At 36.3% G+C, this 25,598-nt stretch overlaps 1 protein-coding gene across 1 annotated transcript; it reads right to left on the reverse strand.

The window, feature by feature from the left end:
• Positions 1–1,511: 1,511 nt before the first annotated feature.
• mcoln1a (mucolipin TRP cation channel 1a) lies at positions 1,512–25,598 on the reverse strand. The gene is made up of 15 exons (XM_056456673.1): positions 25,388–25,598; positions 14,757–14,998; positions 12,745–12,909; positions 12,400–12,556; positions 10,489–10,573; positions 10,301–10,397; positions 8,995–9,094; positions 8,786–8,892; positions 8,031–8,180; positions 7,840–7,941; positions 5,818–5,940; positions 5,609–5,725; positions 4,986–5,075; positions 3,991–4,121; positions 1,512–1,829 (listed from the first exon to the last, which is right to left on the reverse strand). Exons 1-15 carry the CDS (start codon positions 25,428–25,430, stop codon positions 1,793–1,795), a joined length of 1,746 nt encoding a protein of 581 aa, XP_056312648.1. The 5' UTR covers positions 25,431–25,598; the 3' UTR covers positions 1,512–1,792.

Genomic DNA, 25,598 nt, shown 5'->3' on the forward strand with positions numbered 1-25,598 from the left:
CAAATATACTTCTGACCATCTCTATGATATATACCACTGTGAATGCATAATCGCACAAATCAGTCTGTGAGAAAAAACTCAACAGTCTGAAACTGGCAGATTTAGAACACTGAAAGACATAATCGTTCACAAGATTCTAGTAAAATAGGTGTTTGTTTCTACATAGAGCCTAAAAGTAAAGTCAAATTAGATGCATAGTTTGACTTACAGTAACCTCAGAAGTACCTAATCAGATACTGTAGGTCAGAATACACTAAACTTACATTTTATTAATATATTAGATGTAATGAATTAAAACTAACATTACCAAAAATGTTGACCACTCCCCCGATCATCAATGTATAATATGCACTCTGTTCATAACAGGGAATTATGACTTATCTCATGAGTTGTGAGTTTGCATGATGCAATTTTAAGGTAAAAAGTCTGAATTTTGAGGGGAAAAAACGCAGTTTGTTTTATTATTATTCAGTGGCAGAAACCTGTGGTGTGCTGCAATTTAAAACAACACATGCAATAACAAAAAACACCAGCAAATTGAGAAAAGACCATCATCCGTCTGCAAATCTTCACGACATAAACACATTAATAAAGCGCGCTGCATTTTCTCACAACGCAAACAAATTAATGAAACGCTGAATTTTTGCAACACTTGCAAAAAGAAGGGAATAAATGGAAATGTTTCAAGCGGACCCAAAAACGTGGCAAACACCGCTGTCCCGTGACTACTGTTCAGTAGAGTTGTAGGTGATCTCTGAAAGGTGAGTTTATTGTTTGTTTATTTTAACATCCCGATTTCCTTGTCTTTTGTATTTCATTAGCCTAAATAACCATAACCTAAATAGCCGGGTCGGTCACATTTTGGGGTTCCCTTAAAAACATTTCCATTGCGTTCTGTGCTATTTGAAAGTGTTGTGAGAAAATGCAGCGCCTTTTCGTAAACTGTTTGCGCTGTGAGAAATGCAGTGTGTTTTCGTAATTTGCTTGCATTGTGAGAAAATGCAGCGTGTTTTTTATAAATGTGTTTACTCTGTAAAGATTTGCAGCATGTGTGCTGTCAAATGGATGAAGATCTTATCTCAATGTGTAGTCTTAAATTGCAGCACGCCAAGTTCTCTTGGCCACCGTTGAAACGGCTTGCATGCTAAACTCTAATTGCAGAGCATGTGTGCTTATCATGAGTAAGGGTAGATGGTTTTTAGACTCCTCTAAGTGTTGTATAAGAGCAGACTTTACCAAAGCTTGATTAACTTTAAATCACATGGACTCCTCGTCTTTAGACATTTAGGCCAACCGGTTCAATCTCCTTTAGAAACATCTGAAGCAGACATTACATGTGACCTACAGACATACAAAAAAAACCTCCATTCATAGTTTTGAATCAGTGACCACCATGTCTCGAGACCCACTGAAGACCCCTACACGTGCACTGAATGGGCTCAACATATAAGGAATGAGTGCTGTGCATATTGTCCGCACATGTGCAGGTTGTCATTTGGTTGTCATAATACTCTCAATTTAAACCTTCCGGGTGTTTTTAATCGGTCCAGACTATGAAATGGTACTAGGCTGCCTTTAGCAACATCCAGAGTTAAGATAAATCTAAAAAATAAAATGAGGTAAATTAAAACTTGGAGTGATTCAACTGTAAAAATGGTATCTGCTCGTCTCCACTGAAGGCTTATGGTGATTCCTTGGGTATTGAGTTTTCCTTATTTCACCTTTCTTCAGTTGTGTTGCATTATCGCATTGTGACCAGCAGAGGGAGGTGTTTCAGGTCCAATAATCTTCACTAGTTGACAAGGAGGACGTCCTCATATGTGGTGGTTCTGCAGGGTTACACCAACAGACAAAAATAATAATTCAGAGTCACTGTGAAATAGGAGTCGGGACTGATATGATCTTCTACAGTAGGCTGTATTCGAAATCCTGTACCCTCATTCACTATACCCTACATGAGTAATAGCGTACTTAAAAAAGTAAATGAAATTGAGTAAGTGAATTCCAGGGGTTTTGTTTGTTGATAAGTTCTTCAGTTGGATCAGATTTTTTACTTCTTAGTCAGACGCTGTGATAGTGATTTAACATATTGGCTCCGTCCTAAATTGCATACTTCTATACTATATAGTACGCTAAAAATAGTATGCGAGACGAGTAGTATGTCCAAAATCATAGAATTGGAAAAACAGTATGCGAGAAGTACCCGGATGACCTACTACTTCTGTTGAGATTCTGAAGTGCGCATGCGATGGACGCTACGCTATCCCATGATGCACCGTGAGAGAATTCATGAATGGGAGTGAAGCGACGCAACTGAAGCATGTGGGACACATGATGATGACAAAATGGGGGCTGTACATCTGAGTTCCTTTCAAACAATATAGAATGTACTTTTCTTACGGTCAAGTAGTAAACTCTGCTGTACCTACTGAGTAGTAGGCGATTTTGGACGCAGCCATTCTCTTGTGGTCAGATGTGGAAATTTACTTGAATGTGAACTCTGAATCTAGCCCACAGGAGTCAAATCCAGTTCCCGGAGGGCCATAGATCTGCACCGTTTAGCCTCAACCCTAATTAAACACACCCGAAAGTCCTGAAAGTCCTTCAGGCTTGTTTGAAACCTACAGGTAAGTGTGTTGAAGCAGGGTTAGAACTAAACTGTGCAGAGCTGCGGCCCTCCAGGATCTGGATTTGACACCTGTGATCTAGCACAATGATTCCCAACCCTGTTTCTCGAGGCACATCAACAGTCCATATTTTGGATGTCTCCCTTATCTCACCCATTAATTTCAGGTTTTGGAGTGTCTTCTAATGTTTTGATGAGTTGATTCGGGTGGGTTTGAATAGGAAGAGGCTGAAAATGTGCACTGTTTGTGTGCCTTCAGGAACTGGGTTGGGAAACACTGCTCTAGCCATTGAGTCCACTTGCAAGCGAACACTATCGCTACATTCCAGTCCACTTTTAGACATGCACTTCCAAACTTCTCTTGTCTTGTCCCAACGCCATTTTGAATTGTGTTCCACTTCATCAAGTGGCCTAAGGAAGCTTACATGGACATACCCTCGATCCCTCAATTTTGACTGAGGGAGAAAATCGGCTTCATATGTCCACTCCAGCACCTATATGTTCCGGAATACAACATGATTGTGAAGTCACAAGTGTAGTTCGCAAGTGCTCGAGGGTTTAGGGCACTGTTCCGCCAGTAATGGACACTTAATGACGTACATCTGATGAAATAAGATGAAGGGAAGTTAATGCGTAAAGGGCATATAAAAATTGGACTGGAATGCAGCTGCTGGTTTCAGTCACCATTATAAATGCTTGCTCTCTCAAATAGAGCACTGTTTAAGAGCATAAGGGATTTCGGATACAGCCTTACACTCATTGGCCACTTTATTAGGTACAGTTTGGTAATTAAAGCATATATCTATTCAGCCAATCACATGGCAGCACCTTAATGCACTTAGGCATTTAGATGTGGTCAAGATGATCTGCTGAAGTTCAAGGCAAGGGTCAGAATGGAAAAGAAATGCGATTTAAGAGGCATCATACAGTCTGAATAGTTCAGAAGTTGCAGATTGACATCATGGGCGTACATTTCATTTAACAGTAGGGGGGGGAGACAATAAATATCACATTCTCTCATTTGCTTTTCATCTGATGCACTTGAGCTCAACCACCCTTCTGGCAGAGCTGTAATAAAACAAAACACTATTGGCACTAAGGGGAGGAGCTACTCTTTGTCCCACCCTCTCTTCATGTTTCATTTGAGATTTCGTCAAACATTGAATATAAAAATGCACATATCAGAACACTTCATGGGACCTTTAAGGCCCTGATTATGTTTTTTTACTCTTGAAGTGCTGGTGATCTTCTTTAAAGTTCTCGTAGGGGAAAACTCTATACATCCGATTGGCCTCAGAGTGAGTTATGTCTTTAATGAGTGATTTCTGACATGAGGCATTTTTTTTGTTTGTGTAGTGACGTACCTGTCACAGCAGCAGAAGAAAGAGCACGGCGAGGTCTCGATTCCACGGAACTTTCCAGAGCAGGGTGTGTCGGTGCACTCGGCGATGAACGCATGCAGGTCAGTGATATGAATGGGCTCCTGAGTTTGATGCTGAATAGAAATGACAGGGTATCACATTAACATAATCAAGGTGTTGGGATCATGTTACTCCACACTGATGACACCGCTGAGTTAAAGCATGGAAAAAAACAGATCCTCTATACATACTTCTAGTAATTAAAACAAACAAGTTCACTTAAAAAAATAACTTTCATTTGCAACTTGAAGAGAAACTAATATAAGGAAAAAAAATAGAAAATACATCAATGTAGAACTGTAACTGAATCAAACAAGATTCTATGAGGTCATAAAGTATGATGATCAGCAGTTTCTGAAATACTCAGTCCAGCCCGTCTGGCACCAACAACTATGCCACATTCAAAATCACTTAAGTCCCCTTTCTTTCCCATTCTGATGCTCGGTTTGAACTGCAGCAAATTGTCTTGACCATGTCTGCATGTCTAAATGCATTGAGTTGCTGCCATGTGATTGGCTGATTAGAAATTTGCGTTAACAAACAGTTGAACAGGTGTACCTAATAAAGTGGCCGGTGAGTGTGTTTACCGAATATCTACGTAGTATTAAATTAAAATCCCATCAGGATATTTGAAGAAAAGTTAATACTGGTGTTCATTTCAAACTCTCAAAAAAAGTTTAAAATACGCAAACTATATGCCATTCATACCAGTAGTCATATTAGAAAATATCTAAACTAAGTTTTTTTATGGTAATATCTTAAGGACATTATAAATGGTCTTCAGAAAACAGTACAACACAATTTGAAAACTCAGTTCACGACTCCTTTAAAATGAGTGTTGTTTGACATGTTTGTGCATGTGTGTGTTGAAAGGACATCAGGAACAAAAGCATGTTTTTTATTTGTATCTCTTCATCTGCCTCGTCGCTCACTCTTACCTTGATGGTCTCGTAAGCTCCAGTGATGAGAGCGATAAAGAGAGAGAGCACCATGTAAATGAAGAGAGAGATGAACGTGTAAAGGTACACCTGCAAAACAACACAGAGTCTTTACTGCATTGAATACTGTGCCATGTGTTGTCTATGTGTGTGTGCTGTTATGTGTTCATCCACATTTTCAAATATCGTATTAAAAAAAGGCTTAAAGGTTCCGTGAAGTGCTTTGAAATGTGCATTTTTTAATTTAATGCTTGACGTAATCTCAATTGAAAAATCCCCTTTTAAAAAAACAGCCAATAGCGTTTCGTTTTTATCACAGCTCTGCCAGTGAGATCGGTTGAGCATCAAATGAAAAGCAAATGAGGAGCATCTTGATGGGGATTTCATCTTCTAAGTCACACGTAATTTATTATATAAGAAAAAAGGTCCACTCTGGCTTCTTCTACCACAGAAAATTCTATATTTCTGTTATTATTTGGCGGCAGATTATCAGAAAGTTACTATTTTCTTATCTTTTACTAATTGCATGGAATTAATTGTCAAATATTTTATGCGCATAAGTTAAATCACATCTTTGGATGGAAACATATTTGTGTGTATGTCAGTGTGAGGGTGAAACTGACCTGACTGAAGACCCAGACCAGCATGCTGCTCTCCTGCATGCCACTGAACGTCACAAACATGTCATCTCCATTGATCAAAGAGAAAAGACACTCGGACACTGACGACAGAGAGCGGAACTGAGGAAACACACGTTACAGAAACTATCAGCTATAATATGGAGATTTCGCATCATTGATTTGCCTGTGTCAGATTCAGGCTTGTTATGTACCTTGACATGGTATGGTCCCAGCACAATCCAGCCACAGAAGCAATAACCCAGGTAGATCACCGCCACACAGCAACAGAACCGGATCACGTTAGGGAAAGCAGCTTGTAATGTCACAATGAGAATCTGAGAGAGGAAAACACCATATAGTATACAAATTCCATAAATTCTTGTCAGATTTTAGCGGCATTTAGTGAGCAACTAAACTGGTGGCATGGTTGCTCAGTGGTTAGAACTGTCACCTCACAGCAAGAAGTTTGCTAGTTCAAGTCCCGGTTGGATCAACTGGCATTTGTGTGTGGAGTTTGCATGTTCCCCCCGTGTTGGCGTGGGTTGGCATGCTCCGGTTTCCCCACAGTCCAAAGACATGCGCTATAGGTGAATTGAATAAACTAAATTGGCAGTTGTGATTGTGTATGGGTGTTTCCCAGTACTAGATTGTGGCTGGAAGGGCATTCGCTGCGTAAAACATACCTCATCCACACACATCATCAGACCCCTATAATCCCCTGGTGACATTTGGTTTAGTTTTATGACGGATTTTTGTGCTTTTGGAAGCTTCAAAAAATTGACACTGCTCAACACCATTATACAGCATGGAAGAGCCAGGATAACTTTAAAACTACTCTGACGGTGTTTGTCTGACAGAAGAAAGCCATAAACACTGGATGGCTTGAGGGCGAGTAAATTATGGGGTACTTTTCATTTTTGGGTGAACTATTCCTTAAATACAATGCAATGCAATCTGTTGGTTAAAAACTAAGCTCAGGTCGGTGCAATAGCCTAGTGGTTAGTGCGCTGACATATGGTGCAATTGCACTTTAGGGCGTCCCAAGTTCGAATTCCGGCTCGAGGACATTTCCCGTCCCTATCCTCTCTCTCTCTCCTACTTTACTTCCAGTCTGAAATTCTGTCCTATCCACTTAATAAAAGGCAAAAAAAACTAACCAATAAGCTCAAAATCAACACAAAGGAGAATCACAAAGCTGAATAATTTATATTTCAGTTGTCGTCACAGTTATATCCATGTTATGGTTCAATTGTCATTGTTTGGATAAAAGCCTTTGCCTAACGAACAAATGTACATTTTATTTGAATGCATTACGTTTTACACTAGTTTACATGCTGTGATGTACACTACCTGACAAAAGTCTTGTCGTTGATCCCAGTTGTAAGAGCAACAAATAATAACTCATCTTCAAGTTGATCATTTGGAAAAGGGGCAGAAGGTAGATTTTTCTGATGAATCATCTATAAAAATGCATCCAATAGGTCTTCTGCAGTATTTGTGATGATTGGGAAGCTGCATGAACCCAAGATTCTTACAGATATCAGTCAAGTTCGATGAAGTGAAAATCATGGTTTGTGGTTACATTCAGTATGGGGGCGTGCAAGAGATCTGCAGAGTGGATGGCAACATCAACAGCCTAAGACATCAAGACATTTGTGCTGCCTATTACATTACAAACCACATGAGAGGGCAAATTCTTCAGCAGAATAGCGCTCCTCATACTTCAGCCTCCACATCAAAGTTCCTGAAAGCAAAGAAGGTCAAGGTGCTCCAGGATTGGCCAGCCCAGTCACCAGACATGAACATTGAGCATGTCTGGGGTAAGATGATAGAGGAGGTGAAGATGAATCCAAAGAATCTTGATGAACTCTGGAAGTCCTGCAAGAACGCTTTCTTTACCATTCCAGATGACTTTATTAATAAGTTATTTGAGTCATTGTAGAGATGTATGGATGCAGTCCTCCAAGCTCATGGGAGTCATACACAATATTCATTCCTTTTCCACTGCACCATGACTTTATATTCTATACTGTACATTATTTCTGTTGAGCAACAAGACTTTTGACTAAGCAAAGTCAGACCTTACTGTCCTAATTAAATAATTAAAAATCAAGGCATGATTATATTTTATTTTGGTAAAATAAACTTGGATGAGCGACAAGACTTTTGTCAGGTAGTGCAAATGTAAGGTGCAGGCACTATGCTGTTTTACGTGTTTTCTTTTTGTCTCTTACGTTGTACTTTTGAAAGAAGGTGAGGTAGCGAATAACTCCAACCCAGACCAATAGCGTGGAGGTGCCCAAGAGGATGCCGCACTCATCATAGGATGACAGATTCTGAGGGGTAAAACATGAAAAATCAGTGGCTCTTTCCTCACAAAATACATAAAGGTAAAGATTTTTCATCTCCTTTAAAACTGACTGACCTTCAGCTCAATGCCAATCTTAATAATAGAGCCTGTGATAGTGAGCAAGTCACTAATGATCAGCAGAATATACCATCCGTTGATGAACTCCATTCGGTCTCCCCAACACACGTGCCGCTTCAGAGAGGTCTTAAAGTACTTTACAAACTCCTGAAGAGGAAAATGCCAGAGAGAATGGGTTTACTGTGTAATCATAGATATACATTTGAAGTCAGAATTATTTGCTCTCCTGAATTATTAGCCCCCCCCATGTATTTTTCCCCCCAATTTCTGTTTAAGGGAGAGATTCAACACATTTCTAAACATAATAGTTTTAATAACTCATTTCTAATAAATTATTTCTTTTATCTTTGCCATGATTTCAGTAAATAATATTTGACTACTTTTTAAGATACTAGTATTTATCTTAAAGTGACATTTAAATGCTTAACTAGGTTAATTAGGCAAGTTAGAGGAATTAGGCAAGTCATTTTATAACAATGGTTTGTTCTGTAGACAATAATAAAAAAAATTCTTAAGGGGGATAATAATATTGACCTTAAAATGGTTTTAAAAAATTTAAAACTGCTTTTATTTTTATTACAAATAAAACTTTCTCCAGAAGAAAAAATATTATAGCAAATACTATGAAAAAATCATTGCTCTGTTAAACACCATTTGGGAAATATTTAAAAAATAAAAATAAATTCACAGGAGGGCGAATCATTTTGCCTTTACTGTACATTACAGTGTATTTGTTTAATACGGTGTCTTACATTTTGAAGAATGATTCCTCTGATGATAGAGCGACCGCAGAGAAGCAAAGAGAGAACACAAACCAACGCCACGGCCAGATCAAACAACACACGAGCATTACTATCAGCTGCACACAGAAGGAACACAAACATGTATGATTATTAATATTACAAATATGATCAATTTAACCTGAGAAGTGAAGTTGCTGTATGCTGCATCTGAGTCTTACGGTGTCCGGAAACACTCGGGTCTCGGCATTCCTTAATGGAGGCCTTATTATCAAGACTGATTCTTACTTTACCACTGTGGGCCTTGTTATCCAGCAGAATCTGAGCACAAATGGGAACAATTTTATAATTAACAAAGTTGAAGATTTCAAATTATATCATTTAAAAATGTACAAATATTTTATAAATGTAAATCTATAGACAAATATGTCAACATTAATTATGATAGGCCAACATACATGACAAAAAAATGTAATAATATCAATAATAATAAAAATAATATGAAATTAAATAATTAATTAATGCTGGGCAAAGATTAATTGCAATTTTGTTAATAGATATTTAAATATATACATAATTTGTATCATATGCATTAAAGGTGTGAACCTACACTTGTCACACTGTTAGGTTCGGTTACGATTAGCATGCCATCGATACGGTTCAGTAAGATATCTTGGTGCGTTGACGATGCTTTCCATTAACTGTATCATTTATGAATACATATGTATCTGTAATTAAATTTTGTCCTTTAATACAAGCAGTCAGATATGTGCACTGTATTTTTAATTTTACTTGCTCAAACAATACACTTTCGAATGATTTCTGTTTAACGCAAAGAAGATTTTTTCAACACATTTCTAAACATAATAGTTTTAATAACTCATTTCTAATAACTTTGTCATGTTTTATCTTTGTCAACATTTATCTTTGTCATGATGACAGTAAATAATATTTGACTACATATTTTTTAAGACACTTCTATACAGCTTAAAGTGACATTTAAATGCTTAACTAGGTTAATTAGGTTAACTAGCCAAGTTAGGGTAATTAGGCAAGTTACTGTATAATGATGTTTTTTTCTGTAGACTATCTGAAAAATATATAGATTAAAGTGGCTAATAATTTTGACCTTAAAATTGTTTAAAAAAATATTAAAAACTGCTTTTATTCAAGCCAAAATAAAACAAATAAGACTTTCTCCAGAAGAAAAAATGTTATCAGACATACTGTGAAAATTTCCTTGCTCTGTTAAACATCATTTGGGAAATATTTAAAAAAGAAAAATAATTTTAAGGGGGGCTAATAATTCTGACTTCACCTGTGTATATATATATATACACACCTGTGTGTGTGTCACCAAAAAGAGCTCATTTTTATGTAGGGTATTTTTATATTAAGGTACTTTGATATTTGAAGTATAATGTCATTTGTTGTTTTACCTGCATTAAAATTATTCCACTCTGGTAAACATTTTATTTAGATGTACACTTTTATTGTGTAAAAATGTCACATCACATGTAAACTCACTGTGATTAAAAAAGTGTAACAGTCGGGAATTTCATTGTGTATGATGGTCTGAAGATTTATTGCTTTCAACTGGAACTGTATAGTGACGTTAATCAGCCTAGAAGAAGATACAACAACATGCGATCATTAGAAAATTAGATTTTAATAATGCTAATCTCAAACTATGAAGACAGTCCAGTTTCACTTACTTGTGAAACTTGAGGGTGAAGTTCCTGTAATCACGGCTCGTACCTGCTGCAGTAGGAGTGGATAAAGGGTTCACTCCAATACAGTCTACAGAGAGGAAGAGAGACAAGAGAAGCAACCAAATGCAGCAGCATCAGTGACCGACAGGCTCATCGGGAGACAGCTCTGGTAAACAGCAACACTATTTTTGCATGACTTGAGAAAGTGATTCTTGTGGTACATGCAATAATAGAGAACTGCAAAAAACAACAATGTGAAAAAAGAGGAAGTGACAAGAAATATAATTTATCATTTTAAACTTGAATCTGAACTAAAAACTTGTATAGTACACTAGTATAGTAACTGTAGTAAACAAATATTTTTACAATGATTGACTATTCGATCATCTACACACCTGCATACACTCACCGGCCACTTTATTAGAACCAGGTTGGACCCCATTTTGCCTTCAGAACTGCCTTAATCCTTCATGGCATAGATTCAACAAGGTACTGGAAATATTCCTCTGAGAATTTTGGTCCATATTGACATGATAGCATCACACTGTTGCTGCAGATTTGTCGGCTGCATATCCATTTCATCACATCCCAAAGGTGCTCTACTTGATTGAGATCTGGTGACTGTGGAGGCCATTTGAGTACAGAGAACTCATTGTCATGTTCAAAAACCCAGTCTGAGATGATTCATGCTTTATGACTTGGTGCGTTATCCTGCTGGAAGTAGCCATCAGAAGATGAGTCCACTGTGATCATAAAGGGATGGGCATGGTCAGCAACAATACTCAGGTAGGCTGTGGCGTTGACACGATGGCCAATTGGTACTAATGGGCCCAGAGTGTGCCAAGAAAATATCATTACACCATTACACCTACATTACCGGCCTGAATCGTTAATACAAGGCAGGATGGATCCACACTGTCATGTTGTTGACGCCAAATTCTGACCCTACCATCTAAATGTCGCAGCAGAAATCGAGACTCATCAGACCAGGCAACATTTTTCTAATCTTCTATTGTCCAATTTTGGTGAGCCTGTGTGAATTGTAGCCTTAGTTTACTATTCTTGGCTGACAGGAGTGGCACCCAGTGTGGTCTTCTGCTGCTGGAGCCCATCCACCTCAAGGTTGAATGTGTTGTGCATTCAGAGATGCTCTTCTGCATACCTTGGTTGTAACAAGTAGTTATTTGAGTTACTGTTGCCTTTCTATCAGCTGGAACCAGTCTGGACATTCTCCTCTGACCTCTGGCATCAACAAGGCATTTGTGCCCACAGAACTGCCGCTCACTGGATATTTTTTCTTTATCAGACCATCCTCTGTAAACCCTAGAGATGGTTGTGCGTGAAAATCCCAGTAGATCAGCAGTTTCTGAAATACTCCGACCAGCCCGTCTGGCACCAACAACCATGCCACATTCAAAGTCACTTAAATCCCCTTTCTTCCCCATTCTGATGCTCGGTTTCAACTGCAGCAGTTTGTCTTGACCATGTCTGCATGCCTAAATGTATTGAGTTGCTGCCATGTGATTGGCTGATTAGAAATTTGCGTTAACAAGCAGTTGGACAAGTGTACCTAATAAAGTGGCTGGTCAGTGTACAATTATGGCTATAAATGATCTGCCACTTCCATAAATGTGCCATTGCCTACTAGCAGGACTTGCTATGTTTACAGGTAACATAAAGGCGAACAACGGCAAGCTAAAATTTCCGAAGAACTCTACCAGTGGCACTCAAATTAGAAAACATTCTACAAGCTTACCATTGTGAATTGCACTAAGGTAAGAAGAATGAACATTGATTACGTACTTGCTCAAAATCTGATTTTTGATTTCTAACCAAAAATAAAGTTACAGACTGCAGAGTAAAATATCTGGTCTGGTTAAAACATGAACTGAAATGAAACAATAGATCTGTCACCTGTGACCACCAGCGGGTCGATGATAAATGTGTCATTAGCCGGGTCGATTCTGCCTTTTTTGTAATACTGCTGACACAGAGACAGCGCGCTGCCGTTCACACCAACATCATACACATACGCATACTGGCCTACTGTCGTCTCTGCCAAAGAGAGATACTGGAAGACAAGCCAAAAGAAACTGTGTCATATAAAACACACATAAACAAGATTAAAAAATACAGATGTTCTTTGTATTATGACCGGACTCCACTCATACATTATACCACTCAAAATACATACAAATACGACTCTGAGAAGTGAAAAGGGAAGCATATGATTATGAGCTCAGCAAAATGATACATTACCTGTTCAACTGCGTAAAACATATGATCATAAACATCACTCTGTGTGTAAACAGCGAGTGCGTCATCTGAATCGGCGTAGTCTTTGAGAAAGAGGTGTTTAAACGACGCCGTGTTTTCCTCCTTGAACATCACCGCCATCTCATTACTTAAACCAAAAAGTACCAGCTAGAGATAATGAGAAAACAAACAGTCTTAAAAAACGGTGTTCAGTATAAACTAAAGATTATGAAAAATAGCATCATTTATAGTATGAGAAACAATATTTAATGTTTAGGTCATTTTAGACCTGTATCGAGCACCTCTTGTAGACAAAAACATTAAGTTATATTATTTGATTATACAGTTTAAATAAAAAAGGCATATTAGTGTGTGTGTGTGTGTGTGTGTGTGTGTGTGTGTGTGTGTGTGTGTGTGTGTGTGTGTGTGTGTCATCGTATGAAATTTATAAGAATGCATAATAAGCAGCTTATACACTAATTGACAAAGTCTTGTCGCTTATCCAAGTTTTAGGAACAACAAATAATAACTTGACTTCTAGTTGATCATTTGGTATCAGAAGTGGCTTATTTGAAAGGCAAAGGCCTCTAGGTTACGCTTATTTTATTACAATAAAATATGATCATGCCTTCATTTTTAATTATTTAATTAGGACAGTAAGGTCTGACTTTACTTAGACAAAAGTCTTGTCACTTAACAGAAATAAAGTTCAGTATAGAATATAAAGTCATGGTGCAGTGGAAAAATAATTAATATAGTGTATGACTCTCAGGAGCTTGGAGGACTGCATCCATACATCTCTACAATCACTCAAATAGCTTATTAATAAAGTCATCTGGAATGACAAAGAAAACATTCTTCCAGGACTCCCTGAGTTCATCAAGAGTCTTTGGATGCATCTTCAATGCCTCCTCCATCCTACCCCAGACATGCTCCATAATGTTCATGTCTGTTGACTGGGCTGGCCATTCCTGGAGCACCTTGACCTTCTTTGCTTTCAGGAACTTTGATGTGGAGGCAGAGGTATGAGAAGGAGCGCTATCCTGCTGAAGAATTTGCCCTCTCCTGTGGTTTGTAATGTAATGGGCAGCACAAATGTCTTGATACCTCAGGCTTTTGATGTTGCCAACCACTCTGCAGATCTCTCGCACACGCCCATACTGAATGTAACCCCAAACCATGGTTTTTCCTTCACCAAACTTGACTGATTTCTATGAGAATCATGGGGGTTCCAGTACATCTTCTGCAGTATTTATGATGGTTGGGACGCAGTTCAACAGATAATTCATCAGAAAAATCGCCTTCTGCCACTTTTCCAAATGATCAACTAGAAGTCAAGTTATTATTTGTTGCTCTTACAACTGGGATTGACGACAAGACTTTTGTCAGGTAGTCTATATAACCACTAGATCATCAAAAAAAAACGTTATGCCTATTTTATGAAATGAAAACAAGATTTTATGGTGTAAACAAGAGCTTCGTGCTTATTAGTCAATGAAGCAAACCAAAGGTTACTTCTGATGGACTCTCAGTAGTGCACGTCAAACAGGTTAAAGAATAATTTTGTGATAAAACTGAGTGTTTTTAATAATCATTTGACTACTTTGAGTATACAAGCTTCGTCATATTTGCTCAGTGGTTAGCACTGTTGCCTCACAGCAAGAAGGTCGATGGTTTGAGTTCCAGTTGGCATTTCTGTGTGAGGTTTGCATGTTCTCCCAATGTTTGTGTGAGTTTCCTCTGGGTGCTTCGGTTTCCCCCACAGTCAAAAGACATTCGCTATAGGTGAATTGGATTATCTAAATGGTCTGTAGTGTATGAGTGTGTGTGTGTGAATGCAAAAGTGTATGGGTGTTTCCCAGTGCTGGGTTGCAGCTGGAAGGGCATGTGCTGCGTAAAGCATATGCTGGAATATGTGGCAGTTCATTCCGCTGTGGCAACCCCTGATAAATAAGGGACTAAGCTGAAGGAAAATGAATGAATGAGGGACAGAAAGTCCAAGAATGTTTAAATACCTGTGCAGTAACTATAACAATCTTCAGTATTTGCAGAATCAGCTTGAAAGGTTTTCTGCCTTTGGCTTGGTATTTTTCACAGGGGCTCATAAAGAAGTATTTTAATTTCCTGCGCAACTCTTCCTCTTCTGGGTCAGCACCAATCCAGCCATCTGTTACCGGGGTCGGCCTGGGCTTGCTATACTCATCCATGCAGTCATTTGAACCATAGTGAGCTACCGGATACAGCAGCCTATCCTCCTCTGAAGGAAAGAAAGACAGAGAGACGGATAGTACCAGAGGGATCAATTACAAAAGAAATCGTCTTTCTGCTTTAAACAACTGTTGCACATTCCTTTACATTCGACTGTTTAAGAGTCTGATGCATTTTCAACCTTAGGTACAGTACTGAGCAAAAGATTTAGGCCAACATTACATCTGTTGTTTTACTGATGGTATAATGCAGGGGTCACCAAACTTATTCCTTGAAGGCCGGTGTCCTGCAGATTTTAGCTCCAACTCTAATAAAATACACTTGAACAAGCTAATCAAGGTTTTAATAGTTATACTTGAAACGTCCATGCAGGTGTGTTGAGGCAAGTTGAAGCTGCAGGAACACCAGCCCTCTAGGACCGAGATTGGTGACCCCTGGTATAATGGATAGAGGTGACCCTTCATCGTAAGTATAATTTTTTTAAATTGACATTTCTACAAGGTAAATAAATGATCTTTCAGTTGATGTATGGTTTGTTAGGATAGGAGTTAGATTAGAGTTTGAATTATTTCAGTTTAATTGTTTAAAATGTGAAAGACAATGTTGAAGAGAGGCTGTTTGTCCTGGTTTGAGCTGCATTTCTACTGGTGTTGTAAGCAATATTGTCTGAATTGATGAAATTGTAAACGTTGAAAATACAGATAGACTTCAGTGGTAATAGCTTTCATTTTTAGCATCATTATAATCTGCTAATTGCAGTGAAATCTTATTTGGAGATTGAAAACAGCTGATGAAACACAGACAGTCATGAAATGGCCTCCACAGAGTCCAGACCTGAATATTATCCAGGCTGTATGTAGGCATAGGATGATAACCCTTTACAAGATATACCACGGTTTGGTAAATTCAAGGTTTTAAAACCATAAAAATGTTCTGCTATACCGTTCCTAAGATATGTGTAAGATTTATTTAGGTTTTTTTTTTAGGACAACAGTATCTCCAACAGAAAAGATATTCAAAGTCGCCATTCTAAATTGTAAAGAAATCTGTGTAATGGAAACTAATAAAGACAGCAGAAGTCAATGATTTATATGAATTATTTAGCCTGAGATGTTTACTGCTCCAAAATATTTAAATTGTTTCTCGAAATAAAATATATTGCGTTCAAGTGGGAAAGAAGTTTTTGTTTTTAACCCAGACATTTAAAAATAATATATTTTAGAGCAGTAATCACAAAACCGCGAAACCGTGATATTTTTTATTTATTTATTAAGGGATTTTCTCCTTTATTGGACAGCACAGTAGGGAGAATTGACAGGAAAGTGTGGGGAGCAGAGAGAGGAAAGGATCAGCATAGGACCTCGAGGCGGGAATTGAACTTGGGTCGCTGTGAACACCGGAGTGCATGTGTCGGTGCACTTTCCACTACGCCATTGGCACCGACGAAACAGTGATATTTTTATCGAAGGTTATCATACCGTCAGAATCTTATACCAGCTCATGCCTAGCTGTATGAGATCACCTGGACAGAAAAAGTATGATACGACACTGTAAACCTAAAGGAGAACTCTGGAAAGGGCTAAAAGACGCCTGATATTACACAGCACATCATTTCAGAAAATGTCAGGACAATCAGAACAAAACAGAAATGCAAGGGAAGTCACATTAAACGCAGACTTCTGATTTGAAGAGGAGATGTACCAACATGCAATCTGATGTAGCAACAAAACCAGGTGGTAATTCACACCGCAGCATCCGATTCTGCGACTATATTAGCTTTCACAACTGAAAACCAAAAAAAGCTGATTCAGATAAAAAAAACCAAAGTGAGAATGTGAATTTGATGTATGAGACAGACCGAGCTCAAAATGTCAACACAAAGTGTCATGCACTGCTAAAAAAGTCTTTCCACAGTTACCAGATGGATGACGGGGAGTTTTATAACGTGAGTCAGCTAGAAAGTGAAAGGGGAACACAAAAGTCTTAAAATAACAAATGCCACAGATGAAATTCATACAGAAAGTAAGCTATGACTTCTGTGCACTGGCAATATAATGAAGCACGTTGTTGTAATTTACAGAACTTCATCACGTTACAAGGCACACTGCTAATCTCAATGCTTCACTTTGTATTATGGTTGAGTCATGTGAAAGGGCCTTAAGGCTGGTAAGCTTTTCAAGGTCTTCAAAAATACTTCAGAGTGGCTAGTTTGTGAATAAATGATGGATTATGTGCAAATCTCTGTGTGTGGCCTCAAAATGAATATCAAATGTGGTTTGTCTTTATTTTCACCATTGAAAAATGGACGTTTTTCAATTCACTTTAAGTATGAGGTTCTGTAAACACAGTCAAAAACTATAGTTTGCTTCTTCCTTTCCTTACTCACAACATATTGTTAAAAAGCACTGACCAAACACTTTCCAAAAGCAATTTACGAAATTACAGGAAATGTGACTTTTGGAAGCGATGGCTAAAGTGTAAACATGCTTTTCTTGTGCAATTCTGTGACTTTCTGTGTTCTAACAGTTTCTCTGTAAACCAATTTATATTGGTTATTAGTCATGTTATTTATGCAATAGCCTTAGTGACCAGTTATCACAGTGACCCCGACTACATATAGACAATAAGCTGGCAAGATTATGAAAGCTATATGATTGAATAGAAAATCTATAAACTAAGTCTAGTTGATTTGTTGGGGGAAAAATAATCAGGAATATCTCTGATAAATATTGTGTTTGCTATTTAAATCTTGATGAAATGATTTGCTGTGCTTTCTTGTAGGGCTGTATAATTAGGCTTAAATCATATCATTAATGATTAAATAATATCATTCTATTAATATTAATCATTTATGATATTATAAATCCCCTAAATGTATAGTTCACTCAAAAATGAAAATTACCTCACCATTTATTCTCCCTCAGGTGGTTTTAAACCTTTATGAGAACCTTTCAAACACTGTAAAAATTCTTGCTGCCTTAAATTAAGTTGAATCAAACTAACTGTTTAAGTCATCTCAATTTACACCAATTAAACTAGATAAAAAATATTAAGTTAAACTTTCTATAACTTTAAAAAAAAAAAGTTGAAATCTGATTAACTGAACATTTAACATAATTTATTTGTTGTGTTGACTTTTTGTCATTAATTTCTTACAGTGAAGGAAGAACACAAAAAAGGTATTTTGTAAAATTCAGGTTTTGGGATCCTTTGACTTCCATAGTGTTTTAAAACATTATCAAGGATCTCAATGGGTGCTAGCTACTATCATTTTCTAAATATCTTCTTTTGTCTTCAACAGAAAACCCCAAACAGGTTTCAAACAAATAAAGGATAAGTAAATGATGGCAACATTTACACTTTTGGGTGAACAACCCCTTTAAGAGAAATAAGAATTAGTATTGCATTCATTCACAGTAAAATTTAAAATAATATTTAAGAAGAAAATACTTTTACTCTTAAACATGTTGTTATCTAATTCAAACTGATTAATAATACTGTACAGAAGTAAACATTTTCATGCCTCATTAATAACACACTGTAAAAAATGCTGGGTTCCACCCAATCGATTTGTGCTGGGAAAACATGAAGGAATTAAGTTAACTTATAAGTTTTTTACAAATTTAAATTAATCAAACATAAAATAATTAAGCTGTCCCGCCAAAACAAACTGAGAAATTGTGTCGTTTCAGCTCATTTTAAACAAGTAGTTTGAACAAACAGTAAAAGTCATTCTTTGAGTGCATTATTTACGATCCAAACTGACAGCACCTAATCTAGACAAACGAAAGTAAAAAACAAAAAACAAAAGACCAAGCTTTGTAAGTGTGATCACCACTCAAATATGATTTATGACAGACGCCTGTTTGGGCTGACAAATGAGAAACTAACATGCATTACATAGCCAAAAAAGTACACACTGACAGACTTCATGTTTCTCTAATTTCTAAATTCCTGTAATATCCACTTTGAGCAATAACCAAGCTGCTGTGATTTCCTTGATTTCCTGTACATCACTTGCAATGCTTAGACCTAAGCAAATGTTTCATTTAATTATTATTATTATTTTGAATACTATATTTTTATTTTGACCTTAAAGCAACACAGAGCAATACAAAAAGCAACAACAACTATAAAGACAGAAAAGAAAAGGCTAAACGAAAAAATACAAGAGACAGAAAAAAGATTTTAAAACCATTGTTACATCAGTTCCTCCAGTTTTATAACAATGTTGCACATACAGTTGAAGTTCGAATTATTAGCCCCCCTTTGAATTTTATTTATTTTTTTAATATATATTTCCCAAATGATGTTTAACAGAGCAAAGAAATTTTCATAGTAATAATAATAATATTAATATAATGATAATATTTTTTCTTCTGGAAAAAGTCTTATATGTTTTATTTCGGTTAGAATAAAAGCAGTTGTTGATTTTTAAAAAGCCATTTTAAGGTCAAAATTATTAGCCCCTTTAAGCTGTACATTTTCGATAGTCTACAGAACCATAGTTATACAATAACTTGCCTAATTACCCTAACTAGTTAACCTAATTAACCTAGTTAAGACTTTAAATGTCACTTTAAGCTGTATAGAAGTGTCCTGAAAAATATCTAGTAAAATATTATTTACTGTCATCATGGCAAAGATAAAATGAATCAGTTATTAGAAATGAGTTATTAACTATTATGATTAGAATTGTGTTGAAAAAATCTTCTCTCTGTTAAACAGAAATTGAGGAAAAAAATAAACAGGGGGGCTAATAATTCATTCAATTTTGATTTCAACTGTATATTTCTATGCCAGTGGCCACAGGCAGTATTTTTATCTTGCAAACAATGACAGAATCATCATCACCTTTGAACTGTCATCTTTAACAATAGACAGATCATTAAAAAAAAAAAAAAAGAGTTTCCTGGTGGCTTCAAAGCCAGCAATGCTATCAGAAAGATTGTGTCTAAGTCTATCTAAATGAAAAGTGCTAGAATGTTCAGAAAGCCAGGATTTAAAAAGTGGTATTTCCATAGAAAATTTATAATTTTTTTTTTAGCTACCACCATTCCATATTGGACAGCTTTAATTTGATGACTGAACTCAGAAGGTAAGCCAGGCCAACCAAAAACAGCGATTGCTGGATCAGGGGTGAGGTCAGAAGAATAAGCCTTAGAGTATAAAAGCTGAATATTTCGCTCCAAAACTCATCAAGTTTTGGGCATGAGCAAAAAAGATGTAATTATTATTATTGTTTGTTTGTTTAAGACTGGTTATAACTTTCAGTCAGTAACATAAAAAGTGAATTTCTTGAAAAGACAACTCATTTCGCTTTATAAGTCCTTAGTATATGATGAGGAGTATAATAATTAATATGGGAAAACAATTGTCCCCAGCTAGGTAACAGAGCATAATATCATTGCTCCTGCTGCAGCCATGGTACACCAGTCCCTTGGTTATTACGCCAGAATGACAGTAGTTCCTATACATATTAGCCTAGAAAATAGCAACTTTTACTATTCCTTCAGTCTTAGTACACAATGCAACTACAGAGTCAAGGTTTAATAGGAAAATTGTCTATTTATTTTTATTTGAGTGTGATGCTAACGGTCTAATCCATTTTAATGATTTATGCTAAGCTAAGCTAAAAGTGCTCCTGCCAGACCAGTAGATTGGCTGAATGGATTAAAAATGGTAACTGATTAACTCTAGATGATTTGTGAAATAAATCTGGAGCTAATCTAACAAAATAGTTTACAATAACAGTCCAAAAATTAGTAGCTCATATTTATATGTTAGGGAAAATATTATATACTTTTTTTAAAGAGCAAAAATCAAGAGAAACAAAAATATATATAATGCTGTTGAAATTTAGTAGCTTGTAATTTTTTTTTCAATATTTTGATTGAATTTAATAGTATTATCTTTCCATTTCTAAAGATGTTCGGTGACTAAAATTATATTTGAATAAATATATCAGTTTAATAAATCTGTTTTGTTCAAATGCACCAAAATATATGAGAAATAGATAAAAATATTCATTTTCAAAATGAGGTGTACTCATTTACGCTGAGCACTGTATATCTCCCCACCAGCATAAATGACTGATGAAGCAAGAATGAAGAGAGTACTTACAAGAGGGACAACTGGCTCATTTAGTCTCTAATCAAAACCATCATGTTCATCTGGCAGCAGATCTGACCTGTCTGTTTGTCTGTCTGTCAAAATGGAGTTACTGGAATTCTGCCAGTGATAAAGTCAATCAAACTGCAGAAAATAAGCTGAAAAATCTCATCCATCCTGCTTTACAGGAAGCCATGTTTTTTGAGCACAGACACACATTAGCTCCTCACACGCTCTTGCTGTCACTGTAAGTCAAGGCTATGACAATCAGTGATTTATGATTGCCATATCGCAAATGGCATCAGGGTTTGGCGTTCTGCATAGGAAACGCATGGGCCACAGACACCCACATGAATATCTAAATCAAATAGATCTATGGGTGAAGAGGGCGACACAGTTATGACGTGAAATATTATGCAGAAATCATAGAGGTGCATCAAACATTTATGAAACTAAAATCTATAACATATAAAAACTGGACTTTTTGGTTAAGCAGAAATGGATTTGAAGTACTGCAATGTTTGGTTTACAATATAGGTGTTTAATAAACACTTCTGCAATGGTGAATTTGACTTTATCAGCATCTATTTTATAAACTACACTTTAAGGAATAGATAATTAGACTCTTCAGCACGGTGGACTGGGTTCAATGATTAGTGAAAAAAAGAAGTCAATTAACTAGAGTTAACTTAATTACCTTAATAACTTAATTTTGCACTATATATTTTGGATTTAATAATGCTAAATAAATTGGATTTATAATTCTGGTTTCAGTGAAAACTGCTATGGGGTACATCACTGCAAAAAAAAAAAAAAAAAAGCAATATTATCAAATTTTCACAGGATGCATTTTGCATTGAGAAAAAAGAAGAGTCAGTGCAGTGGGATGCAATAGACATGGGCCCGTATAAGATTGTGATGGTATGATAATGATATGATAAAATCACGGTTTCATGGTATCGTGATTACGTCTCTAAAATACGTACTTTTTAAATGCAGGCCTGTAGCCAGGGGGGGGGTTCGTGTGGTTCGGAAGACCGCCACTTCCAAAATTTGGCCCCTATATGAGCTCGTGTCCCATTTTTGACAATATGGCATCTTAAAAGGCACACAGGTAACCCCTTTTTTCATATTTAATATAAGTCTTTTGTGTCCCCAGAATGTGTCTGTAAAGTTTCAGCTCAAAACCCCCATCAGATGATTTATTATAGCTGTTTGAAGTGTCTATATTATAGCTGAAAAAAAGTTGTTGCTGTTTTTTTTGTACTGGCCCTTTAAGACTAGTCCTCCGCGCCCACCCCAGCGGCTGTGCTGATTAAGTGAATCTGAAGTGAATCGCTATAATTCATTACACACATGCTCTGTTTTAAAACATTTTAAACTTGTAAAACTCACTCTTGATCACGTTTGATAATGATTGAGGATCCTAATGAACTGAACACACCTTTTATTCCCGGGTGCTTTGCGCTCGTCCTGTCTTGATTATATGATTATACATGTGACTACCGGACATGTTAATGCGCGCAGCTGTCCATCAATATTGGTGGGCGGGGGGACCGCACTCCTACGTAAGGTTGCGGTCGATCTGAAAACAGCTCCAATTGGTCCACCGTTTTTATGTTGTTAAATTTGAAAAAAAAGGACCGGGTGTGTTTATTTCACCCCAATATGAGTTTATACACTATACTTACACACATTTCTGTCCAAACAGCTTGAAAAGTAGATTTTTCACCATAGGTGCCCTTTAAATTTTGAAAATAACTGATAGAAGGCTTTAAGACAAATTTATTTTATTAATTATTATTAAAATGGACAAATTCTGACTGAGGAAATGAGCTGGCCAGTTTGCTATTTGCCTATAGGCTGCAGTTTTTAATTTAAAACAAGTTAACAAAGTCCTTATTGTAGTTTTTTAAAATGATGATGATAATAAATTAACATTTAAAAAATAAGTATTTTTTTATATTTCTTTGTTCAAACATTTTAGTTTAAAATTGTAATCTCATTACATAATTTATAAAACGGTAATGATGTAATGCACATTTGTAAACAAAAACTAATTTTTGTAAACATAAAATATTAAGGTAAGCACAAACTTTTTTGCATCAAATATTTTTATTGCATCAAAAAGTGTGGTAATGATCACTATTCGACAAGCTGATCCATCAAAAAAATTTGTGCTTAAAATATCACTAAAATACAGTATTTGAACCTCATAACTGTGTAGAAAATGAGGCGAATAACTGCAAAAAGGTCCCACTTTTTGAGAAAAAAAAACACCCATTTTAACAGGCTGTCTACAGGTCTGACACGTCTGGATAAAAAACAATTACTTTTCCCCCATTGAACACAATATATTTTATTTTAAGAAACATTTATAATATAAAACAGTAACTTTTGATGTGGAGGGTCTTTTTGATGGAGATACTGTTGGCCTAAATAAATTAATGGTCACAAAAAACAAGTAAAAAAATGTACATATACCATAGGAAGGGTATAACAGAAAATTCTGACGGTTTTAAAATCTTGACTTTTCCAAACCGCAGTAAAATTTGAAGCCGATTATTGCCTAGAATGCAAAACATTCATTTGTCATGAGCGCTACACTGAAATGTTGTTGTGCGCAGAACTCTGCAAAGACACAAATGCAACACAAAAGCAAGTAAATATAAAACAAATATTAAATAGCAGCACATTAGAATGAAAGAAGGCATTCTGTAAAGCATTATGCATCTCGTATTAAAAAAAATGTAGGTTAAACCGGCATAATGTTTAGTGATTTCTGTGGTCATGTGTTTGGACTCCAGTAAACTTTATGACCCTAAAAACACAACATCATTTCTCTGTATGGAACTATAGGAATACGGTCAATAGGACACAAATGAGGAAGGAAAAAAACAAAAACAAGCAGAAAATATGTCCATACAGCAATCTATCTGAACTCATGATGTCCAACTGAATCATCCAAACAGCAAAATCTTATAACAAATGCAAAAAGGGCTGTTTGGGAACATCACTTACAAGACGTGTCCACTTTCAAGGGACAGTTCACCCAAAATTGTAAAACTCACTACATAGGATGAGTAAATTATGACAGAATATTCATATTTGGGTGAACTATCTCTTTAACATTAAAACTGAGCAGACGCCACTGAAAACCGCAAAAAATCTGCTTATTATAGAGGACATGTCCTGTTCAATGTTGGTTAAACACTGACCGCAAGCGAAAAAGACTTTAAAAAGTAACCACACAGTGAACACATGATATTACACTGACTTTGTTGCAGGTTCATTAACATGAATCATTAACATTAAGCAAACAAAAACAGACATTTTTACCTCAAGAACTATCCAATAACATTACTGCATTTGAATAAATACTAGCAAACAAAGAACATCCAACCGCCTTCAACACCCTGAATAAAAACTTTATTGTAAATAATTTGGTTTTAGAGGGATTAAGACTAAAACAAGAGGATTTTTTTCTGCTCTTGTGACTAATGATAATCATAATTCTGAGTTTTTACATGTTCTATAATCTTACGTTACGTTTGTGCATAATCAGGTTTTCTGCAGGTTTCACCAAGTTAGATTTAAGACTTTAAAGACATCTTTAAGACCATTATGAATTAAATTTAAGGATTTGAAATATCCCATTTAATAAAGATTTTCAATTGTCCTATAAAAAAAATAAAACACTTATACATTTATTAATACAATAATAATATATAATTTTTATTAATCTTCAAATATATCCATTCACAAACCCTAAACCCTTACCAAGAATAGATCAAAACATAGCTGTCAAAACTACTTCAGTCTACATTAATAATAATTTAATAATAAAATATATAGGTCGGGCCAGTATCCTCAGCTGTAAATAATTGGAGAAATTGTAAGCAAATGTTACTGTAAGTAAAGTAATTAAATGCTATTTTTAAATAAAAAGTTTTAGGACGTTTTTATTGAAATGGATTGTTGGTGATTGGGTGTCACTGGCCAGACTGGGGAACAAAGAAAAATTAAGACCTGTTTAAAAAGATTTAAGACCTACAACATAACATTTCAGTAGATTTAAGACCTTTTAAGGCCTACAGTTTAGCTTTTGAGATTTAAGACATTTTAAAACTTAAGACCCGCTAACACCCTGACAACACAGCTATTCCTTACACACACAGAATACACATAATACTAAATTCCACAAACTTATGCTGTATTACAGATCCACCACTGCTATCTAGTAAGAGCTCGTCGATGCACTTGTTATAAGCAACATACAGTTATTAATAACCGTCATATGGCGAGCATAGTAACGGTGAATACTCACCGGAGGAAATATGATCAAGCTTATTGGGGTCCACTGCGGCCATGTCAGCGATTTAAAATAACGTGCAGAAGCTCTCGGCATTAAAATCCTAGTTTTATTCACAACACGATGGAACCTGAGTGTATCCGACAGGCTGTTTGCCCCTCTGTGATCAATTGGCGAGCTCCGCTCCGGTTACTGCCTGTTTACCAGCGCGAGCTGCGAGCGCAGC

This window comes from Danio aesculapii, chromosome 1 (genome assembly GCF_903798145.1).
Source record: "Danio aesculapii chromosome 1, fDanAes4.1, whole genome shotgun sequence".
NCBI lineage: Eukaryota > Metazoa > Chordata > Actinopteri > Cypriniformes > Danionidae > Danio > Danio aesculapii.